Below are 24,268 nucleotides of genomic sequence, written 5' to 3'. Positions count from 1 at the left end.
ACTGGTGTCCCATTGCCACTCTTTGCTGCTTACCGGTTTTCCTCTGCAATTTTTCTTTTCATGCTGGGTAGGCCATGGCTGCAGTCTCTCAGGGGTATCTGTGTCCACACTGTGGTGTGGGTCACCTGCAGGCCACAATGTTCACCCCTCTCAACCATGACACTTTTACAGCTGTTGTTTCTAAATGCTTACAGCCGTTGATGGCTTTGTCCTTATGCTTGTCTGTGTGAGCTGCTGCTGCAGTTTTGGTGCTCATAGGCTGCTCAGACAGGTTTTGGTGCTGCTTTGAACTAGCTATGACCAGCTCAGGGCAGTTCACACCCTTCTGTCTCTCACACAGGTTGCCACTGCAGCCCTCTACTTCTTATACCTAAAATGTAGTTTGGTTAGTATAAGAAATTCATAATATTTAGAAAGATACATAATTACTCTGGTAATTTTTTTTTTCACCTGAAAGCTTTTACCTGTCTATAATTTCTTTTAGTATTAATTCTTTTAGTACACTGATAGTTTAGTTACATGCAAGTCTGTCCTCATAGAAGAGGTGCTCCAGCCCTCTGATCATCTTGGTGGCCCTTCTCTGGACACCTTACAGCACGTCCATATCCCTCTTGTAATAGGGGCTCCAGAACTGGATGCAGTACTCCAGGTGGGGTCTCACCAGAGCTGAGTAGAGGGGAGAATCACCTCCCTTGCCCTGCTGGCCACACTTCTCTTGATGCAGCCCAGGATCTGGTTGGCTTTCTGGGCTGCAAGTGCACATTGACAGCTCATGTTGAGGCTCTCGTCCACCAGCACCCCCAAGTCCCTCTCCTCAGGGCTGCTTTCTAGCCAGTCCTTGCCCAGCCTGGATTTGTGCTTGGGATTGCCTCGACCCAGATGCAGGACCTTGCACTTTGTCTTGTTGAACCTCATGAGGTTGGCTTGTGCCCACCTCTCCAGCCTGTCAGGGTCCCTCTGGATGGCATCCCTTCCCTCCAGCATGTCTGCTGCACCACACAGCTTGGTGTCATCAGCAAACTTGCTGAGGGTGCACTCAATGCCATTGTCCATGTCACCAACAAAGATGTTGAACAAGACTGGTCCCAGGACTGAGCCCTGAGGGACTCCGCTTGTCACTGGCTTCCACTGGGACATGGAGCCATTGACAGCCACTCTTTGGGTGTGGCCATCAAGCCAGTTCTTTATCCACCTTGTGGTCCACCCATCAAACCCATATGTCACCAGTTTGGAAACCAGGATGTGGTGTGGGACAGTGTCGAAGGCTTTGCTTGGGTCCAGACATGAGGTTAGAGAAGTCGGACTAGTGTATGGCAGGGCTCTGTTGACAGTGGGGCTCAAAGATGGAAATGAATTAAGCATTGAAAAAATCAGTACCTATGTCATGAAAGGAGAGGAGACAGATTTAGCAGAAGAAAAAATGAACTCTGAAAAGCATTTATCCAAAATCTGTGGTCATCAAATCTGGTAGTTTTTTATTCTCCCTTTACAGTATTTCATTGTTCAAAAAGTTTTAAGTGCTTTTCATTTTTATTTCAAGTTGCTGTACTCTTCAGTATATTATACAGAAAAAAAAAATGTTTCGGATTCTCATTAACTGTAATGGGAATTAGGATCACTAGATACATACTAACATTGTTACAAACTCAACATGCAGTTGGATAGCAAAAAAACTCCAACAACCCACTCACTCAGCCACGAATACAACTCAAAACCTACTAACAGTACATTAGCTAGGTTAGTTCATGTCCATTTGATTTTTCACTATATATAATTTAACTTTCTATGTGTATATATAGAAGAAAGCAGAATTCAGTGCAGGTGTTTCCAGAGAATAAACATAAAAGGATAATATTAAAAATAGTTTTAGCTTTCATGGGTAGGTTGTTGCAAAATCTATCTGGAACTGATGGACTAGATGATTGAATTGTAAAAATTTGTTGAAATACAAAAGCAATTTTGTGCTGCCTATGTTAAAATTTAAGATCAGTTCACTGGTGCATAAACAGAGATGCCTTCCATGAGAGGAAAGGCATATTTTTGCAATCCATTTTGAAGTATCCACTTTGCAATCCGCTTCCAAGTCATGCATTAAATTAAAGTATTATCATAAAAAGAGTACTAATTTTACTGAATACTGAATTTTTTAAAAATACTTTTATAAAAATGTAAACTCTACATTAAATTAACAAAATATTAACTGAGCCAAGAATGTTAAATTAATTTATATATACTCTAGTCACACCATTTTAGCAAAATTGATTAGAAGTATCTGTTAATTCAAAGCAGAGCATTATAGCTCCCTGTTTTAATTGGTAGAATTTTCCATTATAAATTATTTCTGTGTAGTCTCTAGTTTGGAATCTTTGTAGTCATGCTGAATAGTTTATGGATAAGCTTAGCTTTCAGCCTTCATGAATCACGAGATTCTGTACAGCTGGTGTGTGAGCACGAAGACAAAAGCAGCCAGTTGCTAACCTCCATATGACTACTCCAAGTATTGGGCTGCACTTGTGTGACACTTTTTGCACATTGTTGCAAAGTTGCTAGTGCAACTTTGGAAATAATAAAGTTAAAATAAATCTTACAGAAAGCTAATGAACTGATATTGCACTACTTAGATGCAAGGTCTGATAAGTAGGAAGTTGTTTAATTTATTTGCTGGCGGTGGTTAAGTCTGGAAAAGAACTGTGGTGCTAGTATAGCATTAAGAAGTTCTGAGTTTGTGTGTATGTGGATGTTTGAAACTGAGAGTGCAACTGAGAGACAGATTTTACTGGATACTTATAAACACTGTGCTTGGCATTATATAAAGAAAAGTGTGTGAATTAATATAGCATCCTATGACAACTATAGAAATCAAACTAAAATCAGGCTTAACTAGAAATCATATTGATTAAAGAACACACTGAAAAAAAGCCTGAAGATGGAAAAGCTTGGATGTAGGTGCTGGTATACTGATGTCTCTTACAGATTTTCTTTTTTTTTCTTTTCTTTTTTTTTTTTTTACAATAGAACAGAATATTGCCTTTTAATAAGATATACTGTTAAGATTTGGCATTATTATTTTGCAGTGGATGTCAGGAGATGGATTGGAAAGCAGTCTCAAGATAAAAACTACAGGGGAAAGTAAGATGTGATACTGAGAGACACATGGGAAAGCCCCAGTGACTCTGAAGCATTCTAGAAGTGTTTGTCTTTTTTTTTTTCCCCTATTATTTTCAGAACAATAGACATGTCCACAAGATTTTACATATTGGAATATCATTGGGAACAAAAATAATTATGGAAGCATGCAAATCTGCTGCAAAAATTGTGTAAATATCTTCCAAGTATTCTTATTTCTATATAACCAGCCCACTACTATATGATGCTGATGTAAATAAGTCTATATAACCACCAATAGTAAGTTTGTATTTCCTTATATCTGAGGATTGAGTCTAGCACAATACTTCAAGAATAACTTGATGCAGTTCAAATTAAACACTCTTCCCTATACTACAGTAATTATAAGTGTGGTGAATAGTGCACTGTTAAAACGAATCATGGAACATGAAACAAGGCTCCACTGGTAGGCATGTGTAAAGAAAGGAGTTGTGTTAAAGAAGATAGTAAAACTAATTCAGTACTATAGGTAGAGGCAGTGAGAACTTGCAGGGACAGGAGCTTCTCTAAGGAGCATTCTGTAATAAGTTCATTCTAAAACTTTTTTATTCCCCTTGAGGTGGAGGAAGAAGGGAGAAAATCCGTATGTTGGTCTATTGAAATGCTTTTTCAGATTAATTTTTACTTAATGTGCTGCCTTTCATTGTTTCCTATGGATGTTCTGATTCACTTAATGTCTACGAAAGAGAGCAGCAGCTAGATGCCAGGCCTTATAGTTTTACATTGATACATTATAGAGAAGATTAATAAAAGAAGGAATTAAGTTAAAACTCAATCTAAACAACTAATGTCATGATTTGAAGGTAATTCTGTATTAATTAGACCTGTTTTGAAAGGTTTAAAAAACTTAAACAAGTCCAATTTTCAATCAAGTAACTTAAGCATCTGTGAGTGCAAGGACTACTGAATGCAGACGAGACTTAATTTCTTCTGATACTTAAGATGCTTTTCGAAATAGGATTTGGCCTATCTAATTTACTTAGGCCTTGCAAGATAAGCAGATAATTCTTTAAAGGTCTGTCACAGCTTCATGACTTACTGTTTAATAAGCTAATTTGCTTGACTGAAATTCTGACTATTGTCAAACAAGTTCAAGATTGATTTAAGCTTACAGAGTTTTTGACACAGCTGTTCCCATATTACCCTTCCAGAATACTAACCAGCACCTCAAATATTTGTGAGAGCTTTTTTTATATGTAGAAAAGAATTGGGAGTTGTGACTGTGATGTATCAAACATGACCTCTTAATACTATCCAGATTTCAGCTTGAAGGATATTTATGCCAGCTAGCATATATAGTACGCATTAACTCTACCTGAGTGTTGGCATCCATTCAATTAAATGTTCCTTTTCAAGAGGAAATTCTGAGACATTAAGTCATGTAAAAGGAAAAAAAAATACCACAGCCAGTTTTAAAAGATTAACTGAATCCTTTTGTTCTTGCTCTATGTGCATGTTTCACTGTAGTTCTAAATCATTAAATTGTATTTTTTCAAAGGTTTTAATTAAATTTTTTTCATTGTACTTTTTATTTTTCTCTGTAGTATAATGAAGAACTTCACTATGTAGAGCCATGTCTGAACGGAACATTAGTTCAAGCAGACAGAGCCAACAAAGAGGTAAGGAATGAAAGCGATGAAACAGCAAAGAGAGAGGATGCAGCGTATAAAAAGGTGTTATAATGATGTTTTCCTAGTACAATGCATTCCGTTGTTAGAATTTATTAATTATGTTATTTCAAAGGAGCCTTATGTGACTCAGTAGGAAGAGAAAGAAATAACCTCCTGGTCAATTTAATTGCATAAACTGAATAGAAACCATACAGAAGTCACTGAAAACATACTGTTAATAAAGTTTGGTAATTATTTAAGGAAAATACTTCAGTTGCTTGAAATTGAACTATCATTCTGTTACCAAAAATTGAGGAACAGATTGCCTTCTTAAGTGAAGCTAACACTAAAGTTAAAACAAAATTTCAAAACAAATCAAAATTCATAATAATACTGTGTGAATAATAAAAAAAAAAACAAAAACAACCCACCAGAATTCCAAACAGGTGTGACAACATAATAATACATTCACTTCATAAGGTTTATTGCCTGCCATCCAAATACATTTGTACTGTACAAGTGCTGCTCCACACTTCTTGGAAGGGTAAGGTAAGATGTTTTTATACAATTAGGATATAAAAATAGTCAACAAGTCCTGTGCTTCTTGTAGAGGGAAAAGCATGTTAAAATAAGTCATTTGTATTGTTACAGATTTTTTTTTTTCCCTGCAAAAGCTTCCTCTCTTCTTCAACAGTCTTGTCCACCTATATCTACATGTACCTTAAAATGACTTGTCCGCCTATACCGGATCTTGCCTGCGGCTGGAGAGGGCAGAAGCCTTGCATCCTTCTTTTATCTCTTCTGTTTTTTTCACTAAAAGCACATCAGAAGAGTTTTAGCACAACACTGAATTGTGCTTGCCGTTCACAGTGTGGTAATTCATTTTCACTGGACAAGTCAATGAGATGATACAGGAAATACAAAACTGCCTGTATAGCTCTGAAAACACCCTACTAAGTCTGTCAATATTAGGTCTTTTTATGTATACCAAGACAAAATCAAGCTGATCTTGTTGGGCTGAACACTACTCCGTTGCATTATTCACATGATTTCTTTGTATCTTACCTATATATACACCTACGTTCCACAAGAATTATTCCTCATGGGCCACTTCCTTAATATACTTGAAGTTCTCCACAGCTGATTCTTAGATTAAATGTCATTTAGTTACTCTGTGGAATGAGATGAATTGTTTCTTATCATTTAGTATTGAAGACACTTCTGAACTGTGATGCAGTTTTCTAAATGAACACATTGTTAGGGGTGCATCTAATGAGCCATATGAAAGGTCTAGATTCAAATTAAAGATTCAAATGTATTGCCCAGATGTACTGTCTGGAATTAATCCTTCTGTTAACCTTTCCATCACTCTCCAGCTGATCAAAATGCAGATTAGCATATACCCATATGTCATGTATTGTCAAATTAATTTTAAGATAATTGATTAAAAAGCAGTTAGAAATTGCCATTATGGTACTTCATATTGCTGTTCTTTCTCCCATGGAAGGAGGTTATGTATGTTGCTGATGATAGCAGGGACTGAATTTTTAACAGTTCGCCCTACCACACTCTTATATTGTTGTTTTATATCTATATCTATTTATCTATCTATCTATATGACATTAACAAGGATAGGTATTTTTTAATGTAGCATTTGTTGCTGGAAGCATGAATAAAAGAAATTTTACAAACCTATTAATTCATGCTGAGTAAACTTCAATTTCTACCATTTTGGTTGCATATTTATCTCTCTTTTTAATTTTTTTTTAAGCAATAATATATGGGTGCCAATATAAAAAATTCCCAATAAATGACCCTTAAATAAAATCAGCTCCCCAACACACCCAGATGCACCTCCTGGCTCTTGCTAACTGCATCTTACTAGGTTCATTGACATTGCATGTGGGTAATAAACACAGTTTTTTAGAAGCAGGGATAAGAAATTACTTTGAGATGCTTGACTGAAACTTATTTCATGAGGAGAGCAGCTGTTTCGATAACTCTAAATAAAAATTGCTTTCACAGGATCAGTACCCCAGCCTACATTTTTCTTAAAATATTTACTGAAGAACCACTTTACTGTCTTTCATGTGTAAGGCTGAGATGTTTCCAAATGGAATCTTTCTACTCTGAGGATGTCACTTTGTCCTGGTTTTAACTGAGGTAGCATCATTGCAGTTACAACAGAGGGCTTCTTCTCCCCTTCTCCTACCCCCTCTCCTCTCCCACTCCCGAGTGGGTGAGGAGGAAAGGAGACAGGAAAGCCAAAATGTGAGTTGAGATAAGGGCAATATACTTCTCTGCAGGCATATCAGATTACACAAAGGGAAAAGAAACAACAAACAAAACAGGAGAAAAGGTACCATCACGCACAGCAGACAAAACTGTGAAAGCTGCCACTGCCACACGCAAACCAAAACCAGAACAAAAGGGCAAACCCCAGAAACTGGGGAAGAAACACACAGAAAAACTGCACAGGAAACTTTACAAACTTATAGAGTATATTACAAGTCCCATAAACCCCAGCCAACACCTTTCCTGTCATGTGGTGAGCATGACATGAGCATGGTATAGAACATCCAGCTTGCTCTGTTGCTCTGTGCCACTGGGGGGGAAAAGGAGTAGCCCCATTCCCTCATCCCTCCTAGTGGGGCTAGTCAGCTTAAACCAATACACACTTAAACATGCTGAATGTCTTTGCATCAAGTTTTCTTCAATCCCTAAACTTTAACAAAACAAAGAAATTGAAAAATCCGGAAGATCAGGCTATCTTTATTACTTGCACTTCTTTTGTAGTGAGCTAAAGGGTAAAGCAGCTTCTCAGAATATTAAATTGGGGTAAATGATACTACCCTCAGGCGGATGGGCCAGTGCTGGGCTTGAGGAGAGATCAGGCCCTCATTTTTGGGGAGAGCAGAGTGTGGTGTTTGCTCCTGTTGACAGAGTTCCTGTCTGCCATCAGACACTTCCCTGCTCACCCTGACCTCTTGCACAGCTGTGGTAGCAGCCAGCCTGGCTTTCCAAGGTGCAGGCATAAGTAAAACAGTTTGGTTTGCCACCTGCAGCAGTCTGCTGCCTCAGGCAGCTGAGACACAGCCAGAGCCTATTCTGTTTCCATTCATAGCATTTCTAGGTAAGATGAAACCTGGGACCATCTTCAGGGAATGGATCATAAAGATTGTTTTTTTTGGTAGCCTCTAAGAAACTGCTTCAGCCTTAGGGCTTATAGCAGCCTGGGAAACGAATGCTTCTTAGCGGTGTTGCTGCTTTTGCATATTCAATGAAATTGCAGACAGCAGATGAACATGCTCTTTCAGCAAGGGTTTGTAAAAATTCTCCATAACTTATAGGGAATGTAACAGGCTTCTTCAAGAGCCAGACTTTAAGAAAATCCAATTAGTCTTAGGAAAAAAAAAATCAAATCTGGTGTCTGGTTTACACATTTTCTCAGTATGACTTTTTTTTTTTTTTTTTCCTCCTCTGTATCTCATCTGTTTTTGGAAGGGAAACAGTACTGTAAACACTGTATTAGTTCCACATATTGGCTCTAGACCACTTACCATTATTTTCTGGACCAATATGTGGGAACTACTTACCTAGGAAAAAAAAAATCATTAAAATCCACTCATTAAAGTGTAAAAAAAGTATTTAAATCATTGGAACCCCCTTATATCCACTCTAAGGTGGCACTCTGAGTACTGTGGCTCAGTTTTCTGGTCTAGGCAACAGGGAAGACATTATGAAGCCCATGTTCTCCTCACCCCTAGTTTACTCTCTATCTTTCAGTTAGTGTGGACCTGACAATAGAGCAAATCTGTACAAATGCATACAGAGCAAGGAAGTTGCATTTCTCTTTGAGTGACAACCCAGTTGTTATTGATGAAGCTGTATTTGTTTCTTCTGCAACGTGCAATCTGCATTCTGGTTGCATCTTTACTGAAATTGTTACTTCCCTACCCTGTAGTTAATATTTTAGGTTTCTCTTCTCGCAGCCACTTTAGTAAGGGATGACAAGTTAGATTTACTTAGGCCCCTATAGCATATAAATTAACAAGTTGGCTGAAGATTGTCAATCCTGGGTTGTTTTCTTAAGTAAAGAGAGCAGTTAGAAAAGAAAACATAGCAGCATGAGTACTTTCACCTTTGCCACTTTCCACTTAGCCAAATGCATGTCTTGAATATTGCTACAGATTTCATAGTGATTGGTGCAATGAAAGGATTTAATTTTTTTTTCTTTTCTTTTTTGAACAGGCCTTATCATACCTATAGAGGTATATCTCTCTCTAATAATAATCCATTAGTGTAGATTTTTTTAAAGGACATAAAATAAGTTTAATAAGATGAATTGTTTAAGTATTTAATGCATTCATGCATTTTTGTTGTGGGAAAAGAATAAAGTTGGAGAAAACGTGTTTTTAGTCCTAAATCACTAGCTTGTTGATCAAGTATAATGCTTTTTTTCTTGAGAAAGAGTGAGGGTACATTGAAAGAAGTGATGATTCTAAGCATCTAAAGCTGTTCCCAATCAGAACAGCAATGACCTGTAAGTCTTCATTTAACTTAATTTTTTTTACTGTTACCAACAACTAAAAAGTAAGGGAAGGGAGCATATGTTTTAAAATTTACACAGGTTTAGATCAAGTTCTGGGTTTTTTTGTTTTGTTTTGGGTTTGTTTGTTTTTGTGTGTTTATTCATGAAAATTATTTTGTGGTTTTATTCATGAAAAATTGTTGGTTCTATAAAAGATTGTATTATATGAAGCTTTTAGAGCACTGAGGATCTAATTGCGCTTTGAACTTCTGTCATATACAACATCAGAAAACGTACTCCTTTTGAGAAACATTATTGAATCATATCTGGTTTATGTACTTATAAAAGACAAACTTACAGCTTAAAATACTACAGATTGAAGTGAGTGGTGCCAATATATGTGCCACCAGTTTTACTAACATAAAAGTAGGCACCCCAGTACTAGATTTCTTCCAACATACACTGTTTCTGCTTTCATTTTAACAATAGGAGAACAGAGTAATTTATTTTGAGAATAATTACAATTTCAGGTAGCATGGCAAGCATCAAGTTGCATCCACTTAATTCTAACATTTTTCACAGTGTAACGTTTGTCATGAATTTTTTGTGTTGGTACATATACCTCCATGTAAGGTTCAGTTTAGATACGTGGAGACATATTCTCAGAATGTTGTAATCTACCCCTAATTTTCAAAAAGAGCTTCAAATTTTGTTTATCACAAAAAAATGGAATCTGTAATTATATTGGGTAGCATAAATGAGGTTGAAATTAATCCATGATTCTAAATATGGTTTAGCAATATAAAATATGTAACATACATTCGAGTTTTTCCAGACTAATTTATAATTTGGCATTAGGATTAAACAGCTGCTACCATGAAGTGTATCAATTTGCTATACACAAATTTAAAAAGAGTGGGAAATACTTCAGACACTATTCTGTCACCGTCTGCACTTTCTCCACAAATTGCAAACATGTGAAGCTGCCTATTTTAATACTAGTTTTCCTGGGCCAAGAAGTTTTCATCTTTGAGAAACTCCATTTACAATTTACCTACCCCAAAGGAATTGGATGACAATCTGATTTAATGTAACTCCAGATTTAAAGTAACAATATTACAATATACATTCCCCTTTTATATGTTGTTTTAATGTACTATATTTGGGTTGAGGACATTTCTTTCTAAATGTTTCCAGATGAAATATATCATCTTCTAGATGCACAGATAGGCACAGTAACTCTAAACTAAACCAAGAACTTACCCCTGTGTAAATTAGAATGACAAAAATAGAGAGATGCAGTATATAACTTCCAATGAGCTTTTATTTTTGTATGCAATTATGAGAAATTAAATATCTAGAAGACTGATTCATCAGTGAAGCTGAGTGAAATTGCCACTAAGAGGTCGGTAAATAAAAATCTTGCATATTGAATTTTATTTCAGCAAATTACTTAGGTGTATATCTCTCTATCCATCTCTGTCAGATCTCCAAAAAAAAGATTGTTGACTGAATTCCTTAGCTGTTAACAAAACCCCAAACCCCCAAAATTTAAAGCCTCACTGAAATCTACTTTTTAAAAACTGGATATCTGTTGTAGACCACCAAAACTTCTAGCTAGCCCTAGACCTCTGAAATATGGTCTGAGGTTTTCTATAGCAGCCCCTGGCAACTAATTTGCTTAACAAGAATTTGTTTTCATCTGAGTGTATTGAATCTTGTGCCCTTTTTTTAGCATGGTTTTCAGGATTCTTTTCATGCAAGCAATCCAGCCTACCAACACAATGTGCTAGGGAGCATAAGTGGTTGGATAATCATCACCAGTAAACCAACCTGCAATTGTCCTGGCAATGCATTTTGCATGGGATGATGCTTAAATGCATATTACAGATGTGAATGCACATTTATCAACCATTAGTACATGTGGGTCAACTTCCCTCTGATGCATCAGTACAGATCGTGCTCCTATCTCACAGATATGCCCCTGAATTGTTGGGGGAGAAGGGGGTGTGTTCATGTTGGGGGTTTTTTGGTTTGTTTGTGGGGATTTTTGGGGGTGGGGGGGGTGTGTGTGTTGCTGGTTTATACACTGATGTAGTTTGTCTTCACAAATGTAATAGACCTTAATCAAGTATGTTTGGAGTTACAGCATGGATGAGTATGGAAACTAACATTAGAGGTAGCAAAGACTTGCACTAAACCAACAGGGAACTTTAGAGGAATGTTGACCCATTAACAATACTTTTCTGTAGGAAGCCCAACCTCATTTTTTAGTAATCACAAATCATTACAATAAAATGTATCGGAAAGGGTACTGGGACTACTGTGTAGCATTATGTCATCATCTGATCAGATATGGTCCAAATTGTTGATTAAGTTATGAGGTAAATATGCCTGGGTATACAAAATAATGCTTTTGATGATTTTGTTATAGGAGAAACTCCAAGTTCAATCATGATAAATAGTTAATTTATCCTTTTCAGTTATATCAAAGCCATATGCAACAGTAGTGTGATTTATGAAGCACAGGATATGAAGGCCATAAAATCTTTCTGTGTTCCTTATTTAAGTTCTTAAATAGTCCAAGTTAAATTGGGTCACCTGATTTTCAAGCATAAATAGGTATGTAAATATTATTATTTTTTTTGTCTTTGGAAATACAGTGTCAGAATACCCTGTTGTATATTTGTAACTATACCTAGAACAAGAACCCATTTTCTGATTCTAAGCCCATCAAATGTATTTATTGGATTGTTTCTGACTTAGAGGGTCAGAACAAACTTTACGAAGTTGAAAAAGCAAAGCTGAGAACCTCTTCAACAGTGGGTAGTATTTATAAACATACAGAGTCAGCAGTATGCAAGGGTACAAGACCAAGTGTTTGTCTTGCTCAGGTTCTGGTTTGAAACCTTGTAGGTGTATGCAAAGTCCTTGTCCTGACTGACAGACATGACTGGATTTGTATCCTCACTCTCTTCAGCTCATGTTTTTTCAGGCACTTCAAAATGGATGAACACATCTATGCTTCCTCACTGTAATAAGTCTTAAATTCTCTTGTTGAGGTCTGGCCCTATAATTTTGTAATCAGACATCAGAGGCTGATTGTCATAATTGTGTGCCTATTTTGCATTCAGAATTACCAAGATTATGCATGTCAATTAGGTATTTGAGTCCACAATTAGATATTGCACATTCCGGTAATTGCACATGGAAATTAGACATGCAGTTGCATGAGAATGTTTGTGCACACAGTTGGACAGATAGCCAATTCTTACTCTAAGAAATTCAGATATTAATCTATGAGGGCTACAACAATTTGAAGCTTCAGCTTTCTCATGCACAAAATATAAGGTTTTTTAAAATGCCTTTTCCTGTAACAGAGGGGACACTACTGCTTGACTGCCAAGACATTGCTGTACTGACTGTACAAATCAAATAGGTGAAATGAGTGTTTGGAGATTTGAATTTTTTTTTCCTTAAAATAACTGAGAGCCAGACAGCAGTTGTGTCAATGTTATGCCCTTTGAAATCAGAATAAAGTATCATTCTCTATGAAAGTACAACAGTACATTTTGATTGTACAATAAACAGCCTCAGCTAAATGTAGCATGAATAACCCCAGGAAACTCTTCCTTGTGCTGCCTCTAAAATGAAACAGGGTTTCTTTTGGCACGGGTGCAATTAATGCCACACATCCAGGGCATCTGGGTATGACTAAAGGAGATAAAAAAAAATTGGTTTGCATGTTGTGTGGTTTTTGTAGTGGGCATACAAAGTGCTGAGATTCTCAAAAGGAACCCAAAGACAAGAGAGAGAATGGAGTTGGTTAAAAAAAAAACCAACAAAACAACAAAATAACAAAACCAACAAAAAAAACCCTCCATAAACCTTCTCCAGACAAACAAAAAACAAACCAACATGTATTTTAGCTATTCAATCCTGTTGCAGAATCACCTGTTCAGTCTGAAGCCTGGAGGCAGAAAATATTGATTTACTAAAATTCATAGTGCATGAAATAGATTTTTAGCATTTTTACTATTTTGTATCAAACATCACTATATTTCTTCATATATCAACAGTGTCTTTTTCAGAACCTATATATATAGCTATGGCAGGAAAAAGTATTCTGCTGACCGATCACACAAGTTAAGCTATACACTAGAGGTTATACTGTTAATAAAAGTTCTGCTTAAAAGTATCAGCTATGAGTCAAACTGGTTTTGCTAAGATCTTTCCTGGAGAATTTTATAAATATTGGATATTTTATTAAAAAAATCCAGTGAATAATTTTATGTTCATAAGAACTTCATATATTTCATAGAAAACAATTGTATTTTTTGACGTTCTAAGAAAGCCTCCTAGTTATTCCTTCTGTATATGGGCTCATGGCCATATGTATCAAAGTCACCTCAAGTACTGAACTCAGTATGTCTGAATTTGACTTTTGGTCAGTTACTGTGTTTTGAAATAGCTACGGAAAACATGCTTCATTGTGCTGCTAGCCCTTGTCATCTCTTCAGTGCTGCTTGCAGTTTGCACGCTGTGTTAGTTGAAGTCAGTAAGGTCAGTGTGGCTTCTGATCAGTTTGGACCTAAATTTCAGAGATACTTTGAAATGAGAGACCAGACCCTTCCCATGGGGAAGTCTGCTGGGATAGAGACATTGCCAGGAAACTCCCTGGTCTGGTCTGGCCCTCTGACTATTACCCACTATTGCTTGTGCAGGCTGGCAGTAATGAGGTGGTGGAGAGAAGTCCAAAAGCAATCTAAAGGGACTTCAGGGCTCTGGGTTGAACAATTGGGACCACAGGCAGTGTCTTCCTCAATCTCTTCAGTGGCAAGGAAGAATACTGAAAGGAACAGGAAAACATTCTTGCTAACATGTGGCTCAGAGGCTGGTGCCATTGGTGGAATTTTGGTTTCTTTGATCTTGGGGAGGTTTATACAGCACTGGGCCTGCTGGTGACAGGTGGAATCCAACTATCTCAAAGGGGAAAAAGGATTCTTGCCTGTAATTTGCCAGGGTTCTTTGTGAGGACTTAAACTAGGTTTGAAGGGGTATAAAACCAGTTTCAGTAGAGATGAACTTTGGGGTGACAAAGTGTTGGGGGTGAAAATATATAGCCCATCTCAAATGTACCTACAGCGATGCACACAGCATGGGCAACAAACAGGAGAATCTGGAAGCCGCTGTGCAGCAGAGTAGCCATGACTTAGTCACCATCACAGAAACATGGTGGCATGACTCTCATGACTGGAGTGCTGCAATGGATGCCCATGTAGTTTTTAAGCAATACATACTAGCAAGGTGAGGTGGTGGAGCTGATCTTTGTGACTGGTATTTACCTGAGTAAGCTGTGTTTAAGCTGGGGAAAGGAAAGAACTGTTTTGCAGTGTGTAGCCATATGAGCAGGTGTGCTATGCCTGCTTGTTTAGACAAAGAAAACTGTGCCTATTGGCTGTTCAAAGTATTGAGCTGTGATGACCCACGTTCACTAGGTCACTATGAAGTAATTGTTTTGGAAGAGCAGCCCTTTTACTATGGCTGCAGAATTGCCTAGAGGCTAGGATGCAAATTTTCCTGTTTCAGCTTTCTAAAATGAAATAGGAAGTTCTCTTCCTTGCAATATATTGCTGGAATATCTTTTCATTTTATGGGGAAAAAAAAAAGTTTCCATCATAGAAAATGAGCAGATTGAAGTACTTGTCTCTTAATGATAGCATGGTTCATGACACTGTTTTAAATGATATATTGCTCTTTCTCAAAAACCTGAGAGAATTTGTTTCTATCTTAATATTTTCTGTTCAGAAAGTAGTGCTAGCAATGTTTTGAAAATGTGCTACTTAATACTCAATAGCTTACATTTTTCCTAAAAAATTATGATTTGATATACATATTATACAGTAGTTTTACTTTTAATGATTGCAAAATTAATGAATTTTGCCAAAATTCTAATATATCCAGAGAAATAACATATGTTTTGAAAGAGGAAAATATAGGATGGATTCTGACCTGACAACCTCTAGAAGTGCTTGTTATAAAATTTTATCCATGCTCATGGCCAGCAAGTGTGGTTGTACATAACTGATGAGCTGTTGAAAACAGCAAAAATTTGGTTTAAGCAAGGCTACGTAACACAACAGGCAAGATAGTTACACACAGCTAGCAAGTGGTTAGCTCTCTTCTTGTGCAGAGGAGTTCCTTACCTGTCTAAATTAACATTGCTAAACTGCATTTTAGCTGCAGTGGCCTAATGATTAGGGGCTACTGTATTTTAGGGAATTAATGTATGCTGTCATTTAAGCTCAAGAATTAAGTCTAAAGAAGAAGTCAGAAGTTCTTAATCAGTGAAATCAACTTGCATGTTGTAACAACTAATAAAACCTTTTTCATGTTTCAGCATTTCAGGGAACACCTTGACAAACTCTTTGCAAAAGGAATTGGAATGTTGGACATTGCTTTAAATGAAGCTTTCAACATGCTCAATGAAGTAAGTTAATGGTTTTTAGATTTATGCTGCTGCTGCCTTTCTTGCTATTTAGCAATTACTGTCGATTTTAAGATAATAAATTTGAATTCACTCAAAAATACGATGATAGGATATTATCTATGGAACAAGAATTCCATATAATCCATATGTGGTGAAAGATATTAACAAATTTACATTCATATGGTCACCCAGACAATGTGGAACTAATTCCTTCATGTGGTGCATGCCAAAAATGACAATGGTAAAAGCTGAATGAAGTAAGGAATATACTCCAGGTTCTTTGTGGAGGTTTTATTGAGAATCCTATTATGGACACTGCATATAGTCTTGGGAAACAAATACACAGGAATAAATGGCAACCAGCCTCAACACGAGATGTTCTATACTAATCTTTCAAACCTATGTGAACTGAAAAAAAAATTACAGTAATCATAAAGATTAGTGATTGGACTTTTTTGTTTTAAAATCTCTAATGCAATTGAAGTTATAATGATGAATGTAGTATAGAAATCTCTTTAGATACTTGGATAGTTTTGAGAATAAAGGGAACTGATGTCCCATGTACTGAACTGTACCTATGAGCAAGTGATCAGGCTTACATGTATGTTCAGATATATTCAAGATGAAGTAATAACTGTTTCTATTTATACTGTAAAAGGGATTATAATAACTTCAAGTCTTCTTGCACATATACTTCCAGAACAGACAGCATAATTATTTTTCCATTATATATATATGGAAAAATCACCATATGTGATTTTTATATCACCGTATATAATATCACCATATGTGTATCACCAAAGTCACCAAAGTGAGATTCTATTAAGCAGCCTAGGCCAGAAAAATCCTATTTAATCTCTCTTTAAAAGAGTATAAATATTTTCAACTTTGTCTACAGGGTGTGACCTTTATTTGCCAGAAATCTACTCCTATGAGTTATAGGTTAACTAATGATGTCCTGCCTATATTAAAAATGAAGGAGGGAGGGGAGGAAAGGAGGGGAAAAAAAGAAAAAAAAAAAGACAAAGTTCTGTTTAGCACAAACAGTCTATTAAGATTCTGGTTGGATTTTGGAATGGTTCAGGGGTTACACTAATTAAACTCAGTTAATTCTACCCTGCAATTACCATTCAGCATTTGCCTAGATTGTTAAGACTTGTTGATACTGATGTCTTCAAGAAGCATGTTTAGAAATCCACTTTCAAATTCTTTCCAATCACCAATTTATGCAGTGTTCATTACACAATGTGAGAATGTAGAAGTGCTTGGTACAGTAGTTAGGCACATACTGTGTCATGTGACAACTGCAATTATCTCTTTTGGTGACAAATGCAGTCTTTGCAGTGATTACCTTTAAAAAAACCATAGCCAATTACATAAAATTCTGTGACATTTCAAAGACTGCTAATCACAACCAAATGCTGTAGATGTCAGGATGCATTGAAATTTTTGCTGCTAACTGATGAATCACTGAGTTAATTGTAGTTCATCATAAGGCCCTTGTCATTGTTATTATTATGGAAAACACTTTCATCACTCTTGTTATTCAATATAATTAAAGTTCTAGACAAATATGAGAAGATATTACTCATCAAAGCATTTGAATTTAATCTTATTCTTCAAAATATTCTAACAGATAACTATGCAGAATAATGCAGATGCACACAGAATGATGTTTTAAAAGAAATGTATGAAGGCATTCCCCTTTCCTTAATTTCCCTTTTAGCATATATTGTCTCTTTCAAAATATGTTGCCCCTATCTCTTGACAAAGTCACTTCATCTTCATGAGGAAATACTGGATCTAAAATCATAGCAATGAAGGTAGCCCACTTAAATAATTCCAGTTCTGGTTAAGCCTCGAAAAAATGTCATGACTGAAGAATTTTAAGGGGATAGACTTGTCTTGCAGGTATCACAAGTAAGAGTTTTCACACAGGCAGTGACCAGAATACAGCTAACTCTGTAAACCTGCACTAGTTTGCTTTTAAGTAACAATCTTCTATTACCATTCACTGAGGTTTGTTTGATCAAAAGGAAACTGATCTGGAAGAGAGCTGCTGATGATATAAATTATTTGCAAATTACTTTTGTGGATGTCATTACTCAAACATAGAAATAAGAAGGAAGAATAAAAGAGGACAGAGCTCTGCTGGAACCTACCATACACTCCCTTTTCTACTGCAGGAGTGTCTACAAATATGATATTTTTAGAAGTTAAGAAGTTTTCTAGGAAAAAGGTTTTTAGTCTTGAAGAACTGTATATGGTAAGGGCAAGTGGACTGTAAAAAGCTTAAAGACAGAGCAGTTCCTAGCCTGAATCAAGATAAAATAATCCTAATGTATTTGAATGCATAAGTGAAATCCCTGCAAGGTAACTCACCTCTGAATTTAAATGGGAGGTCAAATGGGGCCTCCCTTTTCTGGGCACTATTCATGCCAGAAGCTAGTGAGGTGGCACAAGGTTGCTATTGCTTGGCTCTCTGAGTACCAGGTGAAAGGAAGTAGGATGAGGCCTTGTCTGACCACAAAGTTGGTAATGTACCTGAAAACTACATTGAAAGAGACCAAAAGGAAATTGTTCATTTATTATCTTGCATTCAGATGATAGCCCAGTCTATAGAGAGTTGTCTGCCCCATTTGTTTGATCTTTTCACACCTTTTTTTTTTGTATAAGCAATTTAAAAAAAAAACAAAAAACAAACCACGAAAAACCCAGCTTTGCATATTTTTGCCAAAAGTTGGATGTTTTACCTAAGTTCCTTGAATATATAAAATAATACACAAGCAAATAAGAGCCTATTCTGCAATAACAGCTAATGGAGATGCATGGATTCAAAATTAAGGCTCCAATTCCACAATCATGGGATCAAAGCTTATGTTATGCATCAGTCCAATTTACTTGCTCTTTGAAAAGGAGAAAATCCCATCTGTGGAATAATGAAATTTTCTTTGCATGCTCCAAAGGGTGTGTTGATTGCTACCTAAGTACCTATGCTTGAGCACTGCTGTTCAGCAGCTTGAGTTAGTTATTTGTATTCTTTCTGAGTATCAGAAGAATCTAAGACTATATATTATATATATACGCACAATATATATAATGTGTGGTATTAATTTGGTTCTCCCAGATAAACATTTTATGAGAAACAGCATATGGAATATAATCCTGAGTGAGTAAGAATGCATTATGAATAGTTATGGGTCTCTCTGTCAGTGGTGTATCTTCTGTACTTTGCAGTAAAATTAGCAGTCATAAATTTCTTCTTTTTATATAGCTTGTTCCTTTAAAATTCTGTTTAAATCATAGCAAGCCCTATGCAGATGCATCAATACATATAATTTATCTGAAACAAGGGAACACACTTTTATTTTGGGGAAGTGCTATATTTATATACGTTTCTTCATTTTTTCAAGCTGATAAAATGAAGCTCTGTGATGAATCCCAATTCTGTGGTTCTGTTACACAACTGGAGTTGCAGTTCAGTAAGAACATGATATCTATGATAAAGTGTTTTCAACCTGAGACTTTTTCATCTTCATCTGAGCATGCAAGATATTTGACAAGATGCATGTTTATCCAGTGGGATCCTATCCATCTTCATCTGACAGGACTGTGCTGTAATGAAATGATTATTTCCTTTCACAGTTCAATCATACAGGACAAGGAAGTATTTGCAGCCAAGCCATAATGTTGATTACTGATGGAGCCGTGGACACATATGATACAATATTTGCAAAATATAACTGGCCAGACAGAAAAGTAAGTGTGTTAGCACTTTTACTTGATGGAAAACCCAAAGCTTCAGGTCCAATATAAAGTTTATGCTTATTGAAAAGTCAGTAACAATTTTTGTAATGATCTAAAAATTATTTTGGGAAAAATGGATGTTTCATTAACGACAAAAATGATGCTTATGTGATATTGCTTGAGGAGCAAGGTGGCCTTTGTACTGTAGTAATGAACTTAGGATAATAAGATATTAAGAAAATATTTCCTTCCAGGGGATATTCTTGATCATTATATAATACTTCTCCTGTGAGACATCATTAAACATGAAAAAAACATTTTTTTCCCTTTCTCCCAAAATATTAATAATTCAGTGCATTTTGAAGCCAAAGAGGGGTATGTGCTGAGTGAACCATCTGTGAGTGGAGAAAGAGCGGATGTAGTACTTAGTACTTTTAATGTTGTTACTTGTCATTTAGTGAGATTTTATTAAAGATGCATTTGGCTCTCTTGATCTGTATAAATAAATTTGCCTGGAGTTAAATTACCTAGTAATATCACCTAGTAATATCCACACAGTAGTGTGGAAATGCCTTGAATTTAAGTGATGAGAAAGCTCTAGTAGGTCTTGTGTTTGCATGCAAAATTATTTCCTTCTAGACTTTTCATCTGCTAAGGCATGTTTTGGGACTATTTCAGGAAGTTTTTGTAGTTGGAGATATGTGCTGTGTTATACACCATGTTACATGAACCTCACTGAAATACCATTCGAGCAAGTAATTGCTTGATGTGAGTGTGCTGTATGGAAAAATGTAGCAGCTTTGAGTCATGTCTCCCATTTATAAAATTACGTTTGTCTTCTATTCTCCCTTTTCCTGTTTACCTCAACTAAACCTGATTATTAGCAGTCAGTGAACAGGAGAAAATGAGAAATTGGCAAACATTATCTTTTCTTTACTGCTTTTCTGAAAATATTATGTCAATTAGTCTCATTTTGTGTAGTAAAAATGACACACAACTATTCTGAATTTTGTTGTTCAAGAAGTTTTTATTCAGAAAATGTGGAGTAATAGCTAACTGCATTCTGAAGATCTATTTTTCTCTTCAGAGAAGAGATCTGCTCTCGTGATTTTACCAGGACATGCCAATTAGTGTATCATCTTTAAAAGAATGCAAAGATGCATTGGTATTTGTGCATATTCTGAGAAGACCTGAAATGCTTTTTGTCTAAATAGATGCTAACCTTTGTGTAATGGAAGAGATGAGCAAATTCCATGTTTATTTAATGCATTAAGATGTAGAACTAGATATTATGAAAGAAGTTCATCGGATGTCAGCATTTGTCCATTTTGGTATTTATAGTTCTTTGGTCACATTTTGATTGGTACTGGCAATATTGCTGAAATATAACAGAAATATTTATTTCTGCTATGTTATGTACAAAAAGTACTTCCTTGAAATGTGATTATCAACTATTTGCATGTTGGAGAATATGTGACCTTTGATTTTTGTCTCCCTACTTTTCTTCGGTGTTTTTCACTGACATTATTTCTTGTTGCTATTTACATGAACATATCTCCTGCCCTTTCTTATTCTGTGTTTACACATGAAGATGGGTGTTTCTTCAAGGGTAAAGCTTGTACTGATTTTTTTCTGTTGATTCATTAGGTATTTGGAAAGTTAGGGCTTTATAAAATACATTTGTCTGTTGAAATTACTGAATAATTCTGGAAACAGTAGCATACTTGAACTGTAGCCTCTTTTCCAGATATTTAAATATTCAGAATGTAACCTGTTTTTATCAGATGTGTTATATTTTTCCTCCTAAGCCAAATGAGAGTAACTCCTTAATACAGCACTATAGTCTCAATATATCTCTTAAATCCTTCTTTGTATATAAACTTATTCCTGAATATTTTCTGTGGGAAACAAGACACTGATAACTTGATTGTGAAATTCTTAAGAGCTGCTTCTTCAGAATGCAAATTTTTATAAACAACATACTTTTTTTTGAGTGATTCCTAGATGCTTGCATACACTTTGATCCTGTAGAAATGGGCTGAAGAAGTGACTTTAGCCAATTAAATCTTGATCAGATGATGTATGAAGAACTTGCATTAAGCAAAGCATACATTTAAACAAATTGAATAGAGGATATGAGGGGTATAACTGAATCTAAATTACCATTGGAACTTCAATCAGTGTTATTAATTTTGTCTCCTGTCCAGTTTTGATTTGATTGAGTGACTTTGTTGGCTATCATTAACTCTGTTTCATGAAGGCATAACTAACTGGGGTGGGAGCTTGTTATTATTCATTGGGTTGGGTTTTGTTTGCTTTTGGGGTTTTGTTTGCTTGGGTTTTGTGTGTGTGTGTGGTTTTGTTTGTGTTTTTAATATGTTTTGTGGCCAGTCTTCCTTCTCTTAATCAATGGGATACTATCTGATTTAAGTCTTTAAATGTTCCATGAGAATTTTTTGCTTTATCTAGCTAACCTATGTCTAAGGAGATTTACAGAATCTCTCAGAAGAGATCTCTTGTATTTTTCTCTACAGTGAAGTTAGTTCCTCTCTTAAGAATGGGAAAAGACCATGGAGAACCTCTCTTTATTACATAAATTCTGAAAGGAAAGAATTCCATGAAACAGTCAGCTAAGTATATTCATGTGACCCTATGCCATATATCTTTCATGTGCAAGTCAACAACTATATCTGAGACAAAAATATTTAGCACTGCTGTTGCAATAAACAGGAGGACAGGTTTCCCTTTGGGTATACTTCTGCAAAAGCCTAGCATGAAGAATCCTACTCTGTTCAGCAAGGACACAGTATTTAGGGAGTAACTTAATATGCGTTATTCTACCCAACTCTTATAAAATATTTAATGTATGATGCAGTTTTCTAAACCGTATATTAGAAAACATGGAGAAAAAAGTCCATTTTTCCTCTTTTCAGCATGAAAAGTTTAACTATGAAAAATGTAACAGATTTTCATATGTATGCTTTAATGCATTAGAGCTTTGAGTGTTCTTTGTTGGATTTGTTGTTCCAGGAAGAAACAATTATTGAAAGTGCAATATTCTACATACTTGCAATATCAAAAAAAAAAAAACAAAACATTGAATGCACTTCAAGATTCCTTGCTCTTGCATTACACCATCTTTATGCTCTCCAAAGTTATATTTATAACTTTATATTTATAACTTCACTTATCTTTTGTTCTCTATTCAGCTCTACACTGGCTTGCAGTCTTCATCATTTATGGTTTCCCTGCCATTTTGATACTGTTGGACAATGATGGACGAAATTATAGCTGTAATTGAGATAAACTCTTACATTTCTGTTTACCTCAATTACCCTGCCAGCAAAGTACCTATTACAGTTGTTTTGCCTAATGCTAGATAATAAACATGTCATCATTAATTGAAGCAGAAATGCCTTGTTCTCTTATAGAAAGGAACAAATTATTTGTGTAACTGTGGAGGTCTTTTCTGCTTGTCCTTTCTGAAGGGACTAAAATCCCTTTAAAATCTAGGGGAAATAGATACATAACTATAGAAGTAAATAATTTTGTGAATTTTCAGTTTGGATACAGTCTTTTAAAATTCCTTTTTAATATTGGTTGATACAGCACTCACAAGTGGCCAATGAAGATAGCATCTTTGTGAGTTGATGTGCCTTGCAACATCCAGAGAAATGGATGTTTTGCACCCTTAGCTAGAGAGCTCTTTAATTAGTGATGTTGTAACATATGAGAAATCTGGGAAAAAAAGCAAAAGAATTATTGAATTAGTTGAACTATATCCTTCCCTTTGGGTTTGCTCTTTGATCCTGAAAAGCATTTTCATTCATAATTATCTGCAATAGCTGTATGCTATGGTAGATTTATGGAAAACCAGGAGCAATAACCCTTTAGTAAAGTGAGAAGGAAGCCAGCACCCCACCCAAAATTTCTTCATTTTTCTAGCATCAAATCCAGCTAGGTAGGCTGTTAGTCTGTCCTAAATTTTGTGTCTGTTGATAAAATGGAAGGATGAATATACTCTAGAATTGCTTGTTTTGGTTTTATGTTGTGGGATTTTTGTGGGTTTGTTTTTGTTGCTTGTTTTGTTTTCGGTTTTGTTTTTTTTTTTTTGTCCTGATTTAAAAGTACCCCCATATTCAGCTACTTTATTATTCTGCAGCCTTTTACTTACTGTGCAAGTAACAGGGGATAAAAAACTTCATCTGTTTTCTCACCTGTTGCTCTGAAGGCTCTGGGGAAGAGTTAATTTTGTGTGGGAGAGAAAATACTTCCCTTCTACTTATGAACTGTTGTAGCAAGGCAGAAATTTAAGACAATTTTTGTCAGTGCTAAGACTTCAAGTAGAGTGAATATAAAGAATAACTGCAACTTCATCTTTATTCCTACTGTTAAATGACTATGATGAAGAAAGACCTAAGAGCTTTTGCTGCCTATATCTGAACAGAGCTGTTGAAAGTAGATGATAAATCTTTCCATCACTTTTTATTATTTATACCTGCTTTTGCTATTGCTTTATATGAAGAATTTCACAGTCTGGGTCTGTATAAACTACTTAACATTATAATTGAATTTGGATATTAGAACCTCAACATTTTCTGGATTTAGGTTTGATTTGGTAATCAAGTACTATATTTTCAGACAATAATAATTAGTTGGTAACTCCTTAGCTATGTGGGGACTTCACAGGTTCAATATTTGGTCATTAATTGTGACTACTGATCA

The 24,268-nt window shown here is 35.8% G+C and overlaps 1 protein-coding gene across 1 annotated transcript in view; it reads left to right on the top strand.

Moving 5' to 3' along the window:
• The window catches only part of CACNA2D3 (calcium voltage-gated channel auxiliary subunit alpha2delta 3), a 409,143-nt gene that overhangs the window by 187,117 nt on the left and 197,758 nt on the right, over nucleotides 1–24,268 (top strand). The window contains exons 9-11 of the mRNA XM_054387292.1: nucleotides 4,710–4,784; nucleotides 15,707–15,796; nucleotides 19,442–19,555. Coding sequence (XP_054243267.1) covers nucleotides 4,710–4,784; nucleotides 15,707–15,796; nucleotides 19,442–19,555 — 279 coding nt within the window. The remainder of the gene's footprint in view (nucleotides 1–4,709; nucleotides 4,785–15,706; nucleotides 15,797–19,441; nucleotides 19,556–24,268) is intronic.

The sequence above is a fragment of the Indicator indicator genome, chromosome 15 (genome assembly GCF_027791375.1).
Source record: "Indicator indicator isolate 239-I01 chromosome 15, UM_Iind_1.1, whole genome shotgun sequence".
In the NCBI taxonomy this organism is placed as follows: Eukaryota; Metazoa; Chordata; class Aves; order Piciformes; family Indicatoridae; genus Indicator; species Indicator indicator.
The sequence above is the reverse complement of the archived record's forward strand: the minus strand, read 5'-3'. Positions and strand labels throughout refer to the sequence as shown.